This window comes from Asterias rubens, chromosome 1 (genome assembly GCF_902459465.1).
Source record: "Asterias rubens chromosome 1, eAstRub1.3, whole genome shotgun sequence".
Lineage (NCBI taxonomy): Eukaryota > Metazoa > Echinodermata > Asteroidea > Forcipulatida > Asteriidae > Asterias > Asterias rubens.
In genome coordinates, this window is record NC_047062.1 from 25,969,565 (window position 1) to 25,985,693 (window position 16,129).

Consider the following 16,129-nt stretch of genomic DNA (forward strand, 5'->3'; position numbering starts at 1 on the left):
CTCAATGGTCAAAGTTGCCACAGCAGAATTCTTGGGCTCATCACTTTCTCGCAATTATTGGGATATTTGTTTTAAATTTTGTTCAGATGCACAGCTTATTTTACTGCAGTTCTTAGTGAAGTTCTTAAAACTGACATTAAATACAGAATTAAAAATGAAAGATTCGCTTCTGCAACAGCTGGGAAAATGTGCAGCAAAATATGTGTTAGTAAAAACATAAAAAATGAGCTTGCCTGGCTCAAAACTTATTTCCTGTGATTTTAAAAGGTAAAAAATGCAGTATTGGACAGCACTTTTCACTCGATCACCATGTCCAATGACTGCAAGCTAGTCTTAATTAATTTTCTCCTGCGTTCTGTAGCCCTCTCTTCCCTTTGGCGATGTATTGCATCATGTAAACAACCAAGAGCGCCTTGAATCAAAACTAACACTCGGCCAGCCATGAAACTGTAGTCAATAACAGATTAAGAGTCAGGAAATTTAATCTTTTAATATATTTCAATGTTTATAAAAGGCCAATTTTGTTAACAAATGCTGTCTTTACAAATTACAATATTTGTTACACTACAAAAACTTGTTGAACCACATTATTTACTCATTCGTACAAGTATTAAAAGTATCTTGACATTCATATTTCATAATGGTAACTCAATTTGAAGGTGTTTTCCCCAAACTTGTTTTTTTACACAAAATTCAATTCATGGCATGTATGTATGCTGTCATTGCAATGTCTTCCTTTATGTTTAGTAATCAAGGTTTTGGTTGATTTTTTTCCAAAAATGTGTCAACAAATACAAACACTTTAAATAGATAATTTTATAGATTTGAAAATATTACAATCAATAATGTAAGGAATTGCACAAATAATTCGCCAAGGATAGCAGTGGTAGTCCATAGACCTTAGAGTTTGTTTACCACTTTACAGAAGAATGGGTACCAACTGTCACAAATGCAACACCCAGTTTGGTTATAATCATTTTTTTAACACATCAACATACCTTGACATCATCAGTATTAAAAGGGGTTCTATTAAAGTCATTGGACACTTTCGGTAAACAGAATTGTCCAAGACCCACACTTCGTGTATCACAACTTCTATATAAAATAACAAACCTGTGAAAATTTAGGCTCAATCGGTCATCGGAGTCGGGAGAAAATAACGGGAAAACCCACCCTTGTTTCCGCACGTTTTGCCATGTCATGACATGTGTTTAAAATAAATCTGTAATTCTCTAAAATATCGAGAATTTATATTGTTTTAATGTTTTCTCAAAAAGTAAAGCATTTCATGGAATAATATTTCAAGAGAAGTCTTTCACCATTACCTTCTGTAAAACCTGTAAGTTATTTGTAAATCTGTGAACTTAAAAAAAAAATTCTGTTCCGAAAGTGTCCAATGGCTTTAAAAACTAATTATTCGAGGATGCAGTGGTGTGGGTCGAGCTAAATTTCATGGTGCTGTTTACCAACGAATACTGTGCTTATAAACCATGCCCTGTATAAGGCACGTTTCTCCTATGGCCCATGGCAGAATGCAGTGTGCAGAATTCCATGGTAAGCAACGCAAGTTGGGACCTTAATTTTTTGTTAGTTCTAGTATGCCTTAGTGCTGTTACCCATCAACATAAACCACTGCATCTCCCTCCCCCCTTTCAAACTGTTGATAAAGTACAGCAGAACCAGTGCTTTATAAAGAAGATAATAACAATAACAAGAATGTCACTGAGCCAGGAGGGCTACGACAAACAAATCTACTGAGCCCCACTAAAGTTTGCAGTTTCTATAAAAGCTAATCAGTCTTCTGACATGCAGTCATGTTTGCTTGGTGGATTCTTCACCTCCTTTCACCTTTGTGGGCTCCATTTGTATCCCTCCTTAGACGGGAAACTTGTATTGGTCTAGGTTTTTGTTCTGTCACTGACTGCATGGGTTTGTCCCAGCTTGGGTCCCCCCTACAAACTTGAACTTCATTCTCCATATCTTTTCTTCACAGGTATCACCGGCCCTTCAGCTTTTAGTGCAAGGAACTTTTGGAAGATTCCTTGGTTTTATTACCAACTAATCACCACAGGGGAGTAAAAAAACATCAATGTGAAATGAACTGAACCTCACTGTCAGAAAACTAATTAATTGAAAGCTTTGTTTCTTGCATTTATGTATCTGATTTAATGTGTTCTTATTTCCTTTCCCCACAAACCAGCCAGGCTACAAGACCATCCACTAATCTCGGGCTTGCAGGGTAGTGGCATTTTCAACCCTGGTCAGATGTATGTAGCCTGTTTGATATGTTGAATTGTATGACATGTTCAAGTCTGACTTTGGTCAAAGCTATCAGCTTTTCTTTTTACTCCAGAAAATTGTGATCCTTCTTTGATATCACATTGAATACAATCAGATGTGGACAACTTCAAAGTTCTCTCTACGGTTGCAAGAGTATTTTCAGGGAAATTGCAACCTTGGCCAGTCACTTGCCTCACACTGATGTTAATACGAGATCTTGACATGAACTCGCCAAAGGGTTCCCAAATATCCCCTTGCAGTGATTGGACAGTCTCTAGAACAATGGCACTGTTGGGAACATTAGTACTATCAAGTCCACACTGTGAATCGTCAGTGTTAATATTACCTCCAAACTTGGCACCAGGTTCCAGAGTTCTGTCTTGCTCTGGACTGGTGGTCTGAGGCATGATGCCTGTTGGATCTTCCCTGTGAACAACTTCGGCGCTACAATATGATGAAGAATTGTTTACTTTGCCTTCTGACATGACTGACTTTGTACAAGTGGGCTCACTTGAGGTTGGGCATGTCCCAAGTGAAACACAACCCTTATTGTAATTGTCCACTTGGGAACTAGTATCTGCATCGCTGGTACGTTCAGCTGGATAGCAGGTCAATTCATGTTGGTATGAATCTACACTAGCCTTAAGCCTGGTGTGCTCTCTTATTGAGGGCCTATCAAGCCTTGCTGCACTGTCAGACTGATATTCCAGGCTATCATTCATCTCATTACCCTTGTTCAAGTGTTGAGTTTCTCCACAATCATAATTTTGAGTTCTATTGCAACAACATGGTTCCTTTGTACTTGTAGAGCTCTCCAAACAATCAAGGTCCATGTGATTTACTTTGTTCAGATAAGCTGGAAGTTTACTTGATCCATCAGGAGGAAGAATTCTTGGGACTGCATGGTAGCAGAGGCGGGATTCGCCTCCCATAACGATGATGTCGCCACTGTGGAGATACATTGCCAATGGGGTTGTTTCTTTGGATTTGCCTCCAAGTAAGAAGACTGCTGATTGGCCGAGGCTGTTAAATGATGAAAAAAAAAAAACATTTTTAACAATCTGCCATGACCTTGTGGGATGCTACATAAAACATTACTGACACGAAATACAAAGTTGTGTCGCACATTGCGCCTTGGTTTAGGGATAAATATTATACAAACAAAAATGCTTATAAACAATGTTCATGGTGAGCACATTTTTATTCCTTGAAAATTTAAAGATCAATATAAGCCACAAAAATGATTTAAAGATCAATTCAACAAATTAAAGTGATCAATTCAACAAATTAAAGCGAAGCCAAGTTAAATGGCATACACCATGTATTATATTTCTTAACCAATGAAAATAAACTCTTATTATTGCCTAATGCAAAACAATTGTTGCCATGTAAAGCCTGTGATTCAGAATTTGAAGCAGTGCCTTGGAGTTGGGCCAAGATAAGGGAGTTGCAGGGACACCTTTTTTTAAATGAGATATTGCCAAATCACAAGTCCTGAGGGCTGCACTTGACTAATTTGGGCTATCAACCCAAATTAACGTCACCAGGCGCGCACTGCCACCTACTCCTAGGGCTGAAACAGGGTTACCCCATTCATAGATCATAAGGATGTTGGCATGGGGTATCATCTATAAGGAGCCTGGTTGGTAGAGCAGAATGCGCTACCTTCCAAACTTTTTGCGAAGCAGTTTTGGCTTAGTATCATGACCGTGAATCCAGGAATCAACCCCACACTCTGGTGCTGACAACGTGGGCTTGGGTCCGATGAACTAGACCGTACCGCTCGGGAGCTTGGGAGCAAGTACCACATGAAAAGAGCAGGGCCCAATTTCATAGAGCAGCTTACATGTAGCAGCCAATTTTATGCTTACCTGTGCAACTTCCATTCCATAGCGCTGCTAACCGTAAGCACTCAAAAAAGGCGTGAAACCCTAATGTGCTTACAGCACAAAAATAAATGAGGTCACAATGCAAATCCACGTTGAACGTGCAATATGGCCGCCCTATTTTTCTGCTAACCTGTGAAATTTGCCTGCACCTTAGCAATTTTTTGTGAAAAACGCCTGCACCTTAGTAATTTTTTCTGCTACAGTGGGCACAAAAATGTGCTTACCAGAGAGTGTGAGGGTCAGTCTATTATTGGATGCCATGACTTTGTTAACTTCAAAGCACAAGCATAACAACTAACCTATATGAAATGATGGGAGCTGTCAGATCAAACTCAGAGTGGTCAGTGTGTCCTCCAAGGGTAGAGTCCAGGTGGTAGTAATTGACAATAGCAGCTTGGGTATCGAAGGACGGATACCCCATAACATCCGCTATGATGCCTGACAGTGCACTCAGATCCTCAGGGAAGACTGTGTGGTTGTCATGATGGTAGAGTTTGGACGTCCAGTCATAGTGATATCCAAGAGTTACCCATCGAAGCTGGTCTATCAGGCACTTCTTGCTGTTGGTAGAAGTGGAAGGATGCAGTGAAAAATGTTATGACTTAGTACCTGGTCAATACTGGTTCTTCTTAGAACAAACACTACTCAGAAGAGATTAACACAAACCTCACCTGATTATACTCCCACCAGGCAAAGTTTTAAAGACACTGGACACGTTTGGTAATTGTCAAAGACCAGTTTTCTCACTTGGTGTATCTCAACATATGCACAAAATAACAAACCTGTGGAAATTTGAACTCAATTGGTCGTCGAAGTTGCGAGATAATAATGGAAGAAATAACGCCCTTGTCAAACGAAGTTGTTTGCTTTCAGATGCTTGATTTCGGGACCTCAAAATTTAATTCCGAGGTCTCGAAATCAAATTCAAATATTTTAGTGAAAAATTACTTCTTTCTCAAAAACTCTGTTACTTCAGAGGGAGCCATTTCTCACAATGTTTAATACTATCAACAGCTCTCCATTGCTCGTTACCAAGTACATTGGTTGATTTCGGGACCTCAAAATTTAATTCCGAGGTCTCGAAATCAAATTCAAATATTTTAGTGAAAAATTACTTCTTTCTCAAAAACTCTGTTACTTCAGAGGGAGCCATTTCTCACAATGTTTAATACTATCAACAGCTCTCCATTGCTCGTTACTAAGTACATTTTTACCAAGTACAACTATTTTGAGTAATTACCAATAGTGTCCAGTACCTTTAAAGAGCATGAGATAATATACCTTGAGTTAGTTGTGCTTTGATCCCACAGTGCATCCCTGTTCCCAGGGTTTGTATGGCTGTCCAGATTGCATACATTGGGTTTGTTGGGGTAGTCCTGGAGGCATCTCTTGATCCAGTACCTCTGGTAACCCGGTCTGAATGGATTCTCAATGTACACAAAACCTGTAACATAATCAAAAACAGAGGCTTCACTATTAAAGGCAGTGGACACTATTGGTAATTACTCAAAGAAATTATGAGCATAAAACCTTTCTTGGTAACGAGTAATGGGGAGCTGTTGATAGTATGAAACATCGTGAGGAACGGCTCCCTCTGAAGTAACGTATTTTCGAGAAAGAAGTAATTTTCCACGAAATTGATTTCGAGACCTGAAAATTAGATTTTGAGGTCACAAAGTCAAGCACCTGAAAGCACACAACTTCGTGTGACAAGGGTTTTTTTCCTTTCATTATTATCTCGCAAATTCGACGACCAATTGAGCTCAAACTTTTACAGGTTTGTTATTTTATACATGTTGAGATACACCAAGTGAGAAGAATGGTCTTTGACAATTAACAATAGTGTTCAGTGTCTTTACTCCAAGAAACTTAGCAAAAGGTACACTGAGCTGAATTACATTGAACATAAGATCTACAAAGTACAGATAAAAATAGGAATTTAAATCCATTTCATTACCGACTCAGGCCCGATGCTTTGTTGGAAGGCAGGGGCACCCAGGCTTTTTCTCCTCCTGGTAAAAGGCACTTCTATAAGGCAGTGTTCTGCCTTGTGAAACTATTCACTGGGGCACAAGTACGACCCAAGATGACAGCATTTCAAAAAAAGGTGTACATCGCTGCAGTACATTACGCTTTGATTCCCTACTACTATTTTAGATGAATACTAAGAGTCATACCACGAGCATTTCGAAGAGAGAAACATCTCCACTCATTCACAGGTTTTAATCCCAGTCTCTGGCACAAACTGTCCTTGCAGGAATGACATGTTACCTCCGGCTGGAACGGTGCTACCTGAAGTGAAATGAAAAAAAGAAAAAAACCAACAAATAATAACAAAGCGCTTTTAATATTATTACCCCTGGTCACTGGGTCTTAAATCATTCCTTAAACCATCTCCGCTCCCTGGGGAGTATACAGCCTGTGCAACAAATAATTATCCTACTCCGCTATAAAACAATCACAAGAACCATATCTGCCCTCACAGGTACCCATTTACCCATGGGTGGAGAGAAAGCATGTAGTTTAAGTGTCTTGCTCAGGGACACACTCTGCTGAACAGAATCATAATAGCTTGAGTTTGGTGCTCTGATCCACTCGACCACGACACCCTACAAAGGAAGTGTTTAAGTTTAAACCTCTAATGAAATGGCGTTACTCCAACTCACTGCCACACATTGAAGGAGTGTTGAGCAGGATAAAAATAATAATAATAATAAGACTTGTAATGCGCACATATCCACCCTGCTGGGTGTTCAAGGCGCAGTAAAAAACAAAAACAAAACAAAAACAAAACAAAACACAACAGACACAACAAAATTAGTCATTGAAAAACCTGTGACATAAGATAAGTTTTGAGAAGAGACTTGAATTTTGCGGTACAAAGACAAGATCGAAGATTAAGTGGTAGAGAGTTCCAGATGCATGGCGCGGCTGAAGAAAAAGACCTGTCACCCCATGAGTGTCGAGACTTGGGTTCAATGAGGAGAAGCATAGAACTTGATTGTAGATTCCTTGATGGAGTGTAAACTTGAAGCAGTTCAGAAATATAGTGGGGAGCCTTGCCATTAAGAGCTTTGTGGACAATGAGCATCAGCTTGAAGATGATTCGTTGAGAGATAGGGAGCCAGTGTAGTTATTTCAGAATGGGGGTGAGAGAACAGGATTTTCTAGACAGTGTCACAATGCGGGCAGCAGTATTTTGGAGCCGTTGAAGTCGGGAAATCTGGTTGTTAGGAAGACTGTAGAGAAGAGCATTGCCGTTGTCAAGACGAGAAGTAACAAATGCGTGAATGACCTTTTCAGTGGCACTTTTGTCCAAGTACTTGCGAATCTTACCTATATTCCTGATGTGATATGATGATAAACGAACAATGTTGTTGATGTGTGGCTGAAATGTCATCGATGAATCAAAAATAACCCCTAAGTTCCGAGCTTTCAGCGAGGGAGCTATCCGAGCATCACCGATGGAGATGTATGGCACTGTAACCTTAGTTAACTGTTGACGTGACCCAAATAGAAGGAACTCTGTCTTATCATCATTTAACTTCAGGAAGTTTTGTTGTGTCCAACGTCAAATCTCTTGGATGCATTTCTCAAGTCTTGCAATAGATGCATTGGCGTTTTCTTGAGAAGATTTAAACGTGATGTATAGCTGAGTGTCGTCTGCGTACACATGGTAATTCAGATTAAATTTCAGGATGATGTCACGAATCGGTAAAGTGTACAGCGTCAACCACTGCGGGCCGAGTACCGACCCCTGTGGCACAGAGCAGTTCAAAACAACAGGGTCGGATATCGCGGTACCAATACATACATGCCGAGTTCTATTGTAGAGATACGATTTGCACCATGCTAGGGCTGTGTCCTCTATGCCAAGGTGATTCTGGAGCCGAGAGAGAAGGATGTTGTGATCAACAGTGTCAAAAGCAGCACTCAAGTCTAGCAGGACTAGTGCTGTAAGGTTACCATTGTCCATTGCAGAGAGAATATCTTGCTCACACGGACTAGTGCAGCCTCGGTCCCATGGAAAGGCTTGTATGCTGACTGGAACACGTCGGACAGGTTGAAAGTATGAATGTGATCAGAAATACGTGATGAAACTACTCGTTCGATGACTTTTCCAAGATATTTTAAGTTTGCAACCGGTCTGTAGTTTTTTAATACCTCCTTGTCCAGGTTTGGTTTCTTGATGAGCGGCCTGATGTAGGAAACTTTGAGGCTATCGGGGAAACAACCGGAACTAAGAGATTCGTTTACAAGCTTAGTGATGTAGGGTACAAAAATATCAATGTTTTGCTTTATCATGGATGTTGACACTGGATCCAGCTCACAGGATTTTGAAGGAGATTTCATAATAACCCTTTGAATCTCAGCAACAGTCGCAGGCTCAAACAAACATAGTCTACACTCTGGTTGAAGATGTGGCAATGTCTGCGGCAGGCACGTTATAAGGGACTGATGAAAATGATGAGCGGATGTCTGAAATCTTGGTGACAAAGAATTTCTGGAACTCATTAATAACTCACTAACTAGGACCCTTCACGATACGCCTTATAAAAACACCCAAAGTAATGTGCAGTGACTCTGCCCTGTGCTGTAGTTGTGATTTATAAAGCCTGATACTTCATGTACTTCAAACTTTATTCTCAGCTACAATCCCGGCCAAAATGCTTGGGCCACCCTTTCCTAACGTTGTATACAACGATTCCCTGTGCACTTCCCATTCACATTCAAAACATTTGTCCCCCGCCCCCCGCTCAATGTTGACTGAAACTCAGAACACAACTCAGAACACAATCAGCAATTGGAACCAACATTGAAAGGGGGCAGGGGGGCCCAACGAGATATGGCCGGGATTGTAGACCAAGTAACTGGGGCGCTGTACTCCTTTTTTCAAAGTGTTGTCAACAGTCATTATCGGTCGTACTAACTAGTATGACAGTAGTTGCGATAGCGTAACCCTCCTGCCGACTTACGCCGTTGGCAGGAGGGTTACGCTATCGCAACTAGTATGACAGATAATGACAAGATTTGGAAAAAAGGAGTACAGTGCCCCAGTTACCGTGGTTACTGGGTCTAATTATCAGCATGATGAAATGAAGCCTGACGAAAGCACGAACCCTCGTAATAGTTGCGACAACTAGTAGAACTGTAAACAGCAGAACTTCTGTCACAGTATTGCGGTAATTAAGAATCAAAGTTGGGGGTTGAGAAAAATATTACTTATTGTGCCATTGGATTAGTTAAATCTCAAACTTCGTCCCATCCACTCCTTGGCCTTGCATTGCTTGCAGTGCCAGTAGTAATACCTGGAGCTTTGTATCCTTTGGCAAACCAAAAGGCGTGTTATCCTTATTATCATAGATAGATGTAGATCATGTACACATCATTACATCATGACCACCTCCCCACATGCATGATGCCCCGCCCCACCCCCTCCCCCTGCCGCACGATTCATTCAAATTGTATGGTCTGGAATACTCACTAGGTCTGATTTTGCAAAGTCGACTACGTCACAGAGGTCTGGTGGAGGTTTCTTTCTCTTATAACGTTTAAATTGCTCTCGGAATTTATCTCTGGTGTAGGCTTCTGCATTATTCACCTGCTCCGTGTTCACAAATTCTTGTTCCACGGGCGCAGCCATCTTTAATAACCCGATTGGAAATGACATACCCTGACTGCGAACTGGACAAATCCACTATTTGAAAGGGGATGTGCAACTCTAATGCGTGCCAATTGGGTTGAATGAATTAAAAAAAACTTGTATATTGAATTTTATTAAACAATTTGTTATGAAATTAATACACTTAAACAAAATAATGTAACAAATTTCTATGAAAACTTTTAATCAAAAACTTTTAATTTTGTTGTTACCCTTTTATATTTGGCCCTGCTGTTTGAATGGTAGATTTACAGCATCGGCAAATTTGTAGATTGGGACATCCCAATCATTCTTCCATCACACGTGAAAACTGAGAAAATGGCAGCAAGAGCCGCAGCAAGACGAGTCCATGAACTCTTCGTATCTAAACTACCGTGGACTGCAGGAGCAAGTAAGCAAAGTATTTCTTTATATGGTATTTGACTTAACGTCATTGTAAGACTGAGACGTAACTTGTTTGCTTGAGAAGACTTTGTTACAATTATTATTACATCCTTTTTATATAAGCTCCATATGATACGCTAAACTAGTACAGTAGGCCTAGTTGTAGTACATCAAACTTTTTCTGATTAGCGCCCTCTTTTGAATAATCCTCTTTCAAATCACTATTTGTTAGTTTCCCAGGAAAAGTTTCCATATCCTGCCACGACTTTTTCATGATTCGTTGTGAAATAAAATACTCCTTTTTGTTAAAAATTGTCAAAAAGTGGTGGCAGGATCTGACTCAGGATTTGGAAAGTTTTCTGGAGATTCTGTCCCCCATCTATCTGTATACGTATACATAACAGCAAACGGTTTCCTAAGCGCCCTCTGTCATCTTCTTTAAGCCCATTTTAATTTCCCACATTGGGGGACAGAATCTTAGGCAGACCATGGGCAGACTGAGACATATTTCCCGGAGACAACAGCAGCCCCACCAGCACTGAACTGCAGCTGCGGGCGTAGGGAAATCTGTCCCCAGAGATTCGATTCTGTTCCCCAATGGGAATTTACCATAATCATGGGCTGCTGAACTTAAGTGAAGGAGGAGGACTCATAAGAAAGAGGGCGCTATCACACTGAAAATCAACAATTTGATTGAAATGATTTACACTAAACCACTTGTCTTCTAATTTTAAAAAGCATTAAGGAGACTTTCTTTCTTAGACCCTGTGAGTGAGTGTGGCCAGTTTTCACGGATTCATGATTCATGGCAGTTTTTGTTGTTGAATAAATAACACCAATAAAATGGTCACGGCAAGCGTATTTCACAGGATAGCGGCGAATTTTGGCTCTTGCGTGTGCGTACTCAACGTTACTAGGCATTCAACGCTTACAAGGCCTGCAGAAACTCGGTGCTTGCACGTAAGCGGGGAATGGTGATCGTAAGCGAGGAATTCGATGGTAAGCAGAGCCATGAAATTGGGCCCAGGTCTCGGCAACATATAAAAGTTTGACAATCTTTACATTTATTTCCTTACTCTAAATCCTCCCAATGATCATGTATGGGGTTTAAAAAGGAATTCAACAATGCCTGCGTATTTATCACTCACATTGCTTGCGTCGTATGTTGAAGATCATTGTTAATTTATTTCACTTTTTTCTCAACAGATGAGATCAGGGAACACTTCGCACAGTTTGGGCCAGTTCGGGCCTGCAGAGTGACCTTTGTGAGTATAGCAAATATACTATTATATAATGTATCACAGACTCCTCTGAAAACGATGAGTGGGGTTTGGGCGGGTCAGACTCGGCACTGTCAGCCTGTGCAAAGTCTTGTAACAAAAGTATGTTTCATAAGCCAAAACCTAAGCAGAAAGGGCCACATTAAATTCTGCAACAAAGTTTTTGAACTTTATTTTGTTGACTCATGTCAAGTCGGGACCAAAAACATTCTTAATCAATTGTTGTCCCAGCGGTATGTTTGGAATACAGGGTGGCTACTCCTAGAACTACATGTGTATGAAGTTAGTTCTGCTATCGTTTCCTCGAACGAGATGATAGCCAATGTTTCCACTGACTGATGAATAAACTGCGGTTGAACAAAAACTCAAATTGAAGATTGAAGCAAAATTACGCAGCCTGCGTTAATGTGTGATGAGTCCATCTACTTAAAAAATGAATTCTGATACATAGTTCTGTTCAAAAAATGACAAGTCTTCACTGGGAGGTGTTCATGGTGTTAATATTGGCAACAAAATGAGCAAGGTGGTCACTGGAAGAAGTTAATTGGGCCGCCTCATAGTTTGAATAGGCAGAGAAATCACTGATAAATGTATCAGACATTGTCTGCTCAATTTTAGGGACTGTGCTAGTGCATATATTTTTCACTTCCAGAAACCTGGAATTTTTTAAACGTTTGTGTATTTCTGTATCACTCAGGACCAAAACACAGGCTTCTCAAAGGGTTTTGCCTTTGTGACATACCAGTCTGAGGAAGCAGTGAAGAGAGCTCTACAGAAGGACAGTCATCAAATTGATGGACAGAAGGTGAGAGGCTTCTTCAGATTATCAACCGTTCATTCTTATTATTGCAGTTTACCAGTGTTGCTTTGTACTTGGGCAACAGAGTTTCAAAGGGAACAATTGTGTTTTTGAGTTTGAGTTTGTATTTGAGACCGGTTAAGAACTAATTCTGCGGTCGTGAAGTTAATAAAGATCCACAAAAAATGCTCAAGTAGTAGTCCTGGCTGATTTTCTACCTTCTGCCCAGATTGTAGTTGTTAAAGAGCAGAACAGTTCTTTTCAAAATTGAGAAGTCTCCTGAATTCCAGAGTATTAGAATATAATAGCCAGACAGTTCTGTAAAGAACAAAATCTACCTGGCAAGTAGACACACACATGGGGCGGATTGCACCAAGCAGTCTTAAGCCGGTCTATGCGCTATAGCCGGCTAACTTGAGATGCGCTTAGACAATCTTTAATTATAGACCCATTGCAATAGCGCGGTCTATAATTATAGCCAGTCTTAAATCTTAAGTCTGCTATTATCTGGCTATAATCGTTCTTAGTTTTGTTTTTTAAAGATGGCGCTGCATTTGTTAGTTGTAGACGATTTGATGCAACTAGCTCTATAACGAGACCGAATATTTAGAGATATATTACACCCATGAGAGGCATTATGATGATGATACATTGTATCGTAAATATTATGTTTCCGAAAGTAAAAATGATTGGATATCCGATGATTTTAACCTAAGCAATAAGAACAATGCTGTAACGCCAGTGCTGCAGATGTGCTAAGTATTATGGGACATTTGTTCGTATTGCATTACTTTTCGCCGACTTATCTAAGACCGGCTTATTGCAACAGGCTTAATGACTGACTAAGCCAAGACCGTCTAAGGCAGATAGCCGGCTATAACTGACTGGTCTTAGACTGTTGACTAAGACCGTTTTATTGCAATCCGCCCATGGTGTTTAACCACAAACCAAATAATATATTGATACCACACCATGAAATGCCTCGAATCCCATATTCAGACTTTTGGTTCGCAACAGCAACCTCTGGCCAAGTCGGGAGAAACCCAATACTCTCCTGCACATACAATTTGCTTGGATATAATAGCTTGCCAGGGGCCAATTTCTTAGAGCTGCTTTCTGTGAAACACTGTGTTTTCAGCCATTGTTTGGGCATGGTTTGCGGAGCACTGTAAAGCGCACCATGAATTTGGGCATAGCTCCATTTGCCAAGTAAAATATATGGTAGTGGCAAATAACTGCGATTTTTTTCCCATAATGTTAGACCCATTTGGTCCACGTCAGTCTACAGACAACCGAATCCATTCCATCTCTAAGGAGCTCAAATAAATTTTCTTTGGGATACAAATAAAATGATAGAAAAGTGTCTCTTGTTTTTACCAAAGTTGCAATTTTGCATACAGTGCAGTTTGTTGCCATTGCAAATTGCTGTTACAAGGCCCTGTTCTTCCACTTCTATCATAAATCACTTCTCCAATCTCCACTTACCCGCAGCTAACCTTTTGTGCTACTTTGTCACCACACACTTCCTCGATGTTCGTTTGTTTAGACTACCTAGGAAAGTTGAACAAGGTCCCATACATTGTAGGTAGATTTAAATGCCAAGCCCACAACAGCCAATCTTACTCATGCAAACATTGGTTTAACATAATATACATCTATGATAATAACAATTGCACAAACCAATTTTGTAAGTCAAAACCTAGACAACTCATTTCAGTCATTGTGAAATCAGAGGTCAGCTTGGCGAGATTCGAACCCACAAACTTATTATTGCAAGTCCCGAAGTCCGACCACTCGACCCAGTGACTTGTGACTCTTTGAAACATGCTCTGAATTCATTTCATTATTTTTCCTTGCAGATTGCAGTTTATAAGAGGCAAGGCTCCTCAACATCAGGTGTATCAGCTGTCAACAGATTACAAATCAGTGACGTCTTCAATCATGATAGCGACAGCGAGACCGCGTGATGTTTACAGCAATGAACAATGTTTGGACAGTTTAATTCAATTGAGGATCTTAAGGGTTGGACCTGTCGCCTTGGAGACTACATGATGTGCAGTTTGAATTCTTAAGCTTACCAACAGAGCCCAATCTCACAAGCCTGTAAGCATAAAAACTTGCTTAGCACAAAAACAAATTTCTTAGCAAAAATAGGTTTACCATTGCTGCGAGTGGTAAATTTGTTAAGCAGATTTTTCTGCTTAACAGCTTCACGCAACTGGGCCCTGGATACATTATGATGCATGTCTAAAAGTTTGAATAATCTTGATTTCAATATGTGTGGTATTCAGTGCAGTGCGAATTTAAAGCGATGCAGCATTTACACGCTTTACTCAACGACATCCAAAATGGCAAGCGTGGCAGTGTCACATAAGTTGTACATCTTTTATTCTAGGGCTGTTCTCACAGAGCTGCTAGACAGACAAAGTTGGCAACACAGAATTTCCTCGCTTTCCAGAAATTACCTAAACAGTTTGAAGTGAACATCCTTCGTGACTGCATGTAGTTTCAGACTTAGTTTGCTAGGCCCAGAGTAAAATGCCATTGAATTTTGTTCCCAGAACCGGGAAAGTATTCGGTGTACATGTACGAATACGAGTAAAACCAAAATGAATGTTCAAAGAGCTGCTCAAGCAGAAATAAAATGCTAACATTTTCTGCAATGCAAAATGAGCGGAGTACCACTCAGAAACTGCATCTGTGACATGGGGTAGGTAAGCATAATTTTGTTGTGCTTAGCTTCTTTTTGTTACAGGACCCATTTTCAAAGCTCTACTTTATACCATTAAGCAGAAATTTGCCACATCCATACTATTTGTTACTCCGCATTCTTCACTAGTTACCTTTAATACAGGGCAAGTGCAGACTGTTAGCTCGGAATTCTGCAGTAAGCACAGCCATATGAAAGGCCCAAGTGTTCACTTGTCAGCGATTCAAATACAAATAAAGTCTTGACCTGAAAATGTTTCTTAAAAGTAGTGTAAACAAACAATTTCAACAAAGCAATAAACCAGACGATCATAAAAAATGCATAAGTATATGGATACATTTTATTGGGTGGTTTTTAAGAGGGACACGTGAATTTTGTATGTACATACATTACAATACATTATAACATGTATGTCTACAGAACCATGATTATGATTAGAAACAAAGCAATAACTACTACCATGTGAGGCAAAGGAAGTGTAACACTGTAATACTTGATTTATAATACGGAAAATTAAACATTCTGTTAAAAGCTATCTGGAGGAGCAATTAACTTTGTAGTCGACTTACAGTAGTTCTGAGGAACATCTGACATAATTCGTAAAACAGAAAAAAATACCAATCTTAATACTGTACAAAGACACCCAGGTTATGGCATAGAGGTCCAACGTTATCAACCATGTACAACTTGGTTGCAGCATTTTTAGAGGTGTATTCCCGTGTGTTACGTCGCAGTGTGCATTATGTAAATACAGGATTGTTCTAAAATTGGAACTTCGTAAGTGGAGTTACAAACATGAGAGTTGCAAATGGTTGAATTTCTAGCTCTCTATTGGGCAATCAAATGTACTGAATAATTAGTCTTAAGATAATGAAGTATTTCTAACCAGTTCTAAGAGAAACTCAAAGCAATTTATAAGAAGACAGAAATAATTTTCAATTTTGTTGATAGTGATAAAAATTAAATCTTGTTTTGCCTCCCCCCCCCAAAAAAAAAACACTCCCCTTCGCTACTATGATAACAATGAGGTTGCTATTGTACACACAACAGTTGCTTCTATTCCTTAAAGCCATTGGTCCCTTTTGGTAAACAGTATTGTCCAAGGCCCACACTTCGTGTATCACA

The 16,129-nt window shown here is 39.9% G+C and overlaps 2 protein-coding genes across 2 annotated transcripts; one reads left to right on the forward strand and one right to left on the reverse strand.

Moving 5' to 3' along the window:
- Positions 1–1,342: 1,342 nt before the first annotated feature.
- LOC117290592 (nucleic acid dioxygenase ALKBH1-like) lies at positions 1,343–9,813 on the reverse strand. Its single transcript, XM_033772089.1, has 5 exons — positions 9,655–9,813; positions 6,347–6,461; positions 5,451–5,613; positions 4,469–4,729; positions 1,343–3,303 (listed from the first exon to the last, which is right to left on the reverse strand). The coding sequence occupies exons 1-5, from the start codon at positions 9,811–9,813 to the stop codon at positions 2,307–2,309; spliced, it is 1,695 nt and encodes a 564-aa protein (XP_033627980.1). The 3' UTR covers positions 1,343–2,306.
- A 272-nt stretch (positions 9,814–10,085) lies between these two features.
- Positions 10,086–15,991, forward strand: LOC117293495 (SRA stem-loop-interacting RNA-binding protein, mitochondrial-like). The gene is made up of 4 exons (XM_033775843.1): positions 10,086–10,222; positions 11,422–11,480; positions 12,193–12,300; positions 14,154–15,991. Exons 1-4 carry the CDS (start codon positions 10,150–10,152, stop codon positions 14,259–14,261), a joined length of 348 nt encoding a protein of 115 aa, XP_033631734.1. The 5' UTR covers positions 10,086–10,149; the 3' UTR covers positions 14,262–15,991.
- Positions 15,992–16,129: the final 138 nt, after the last annotated feature.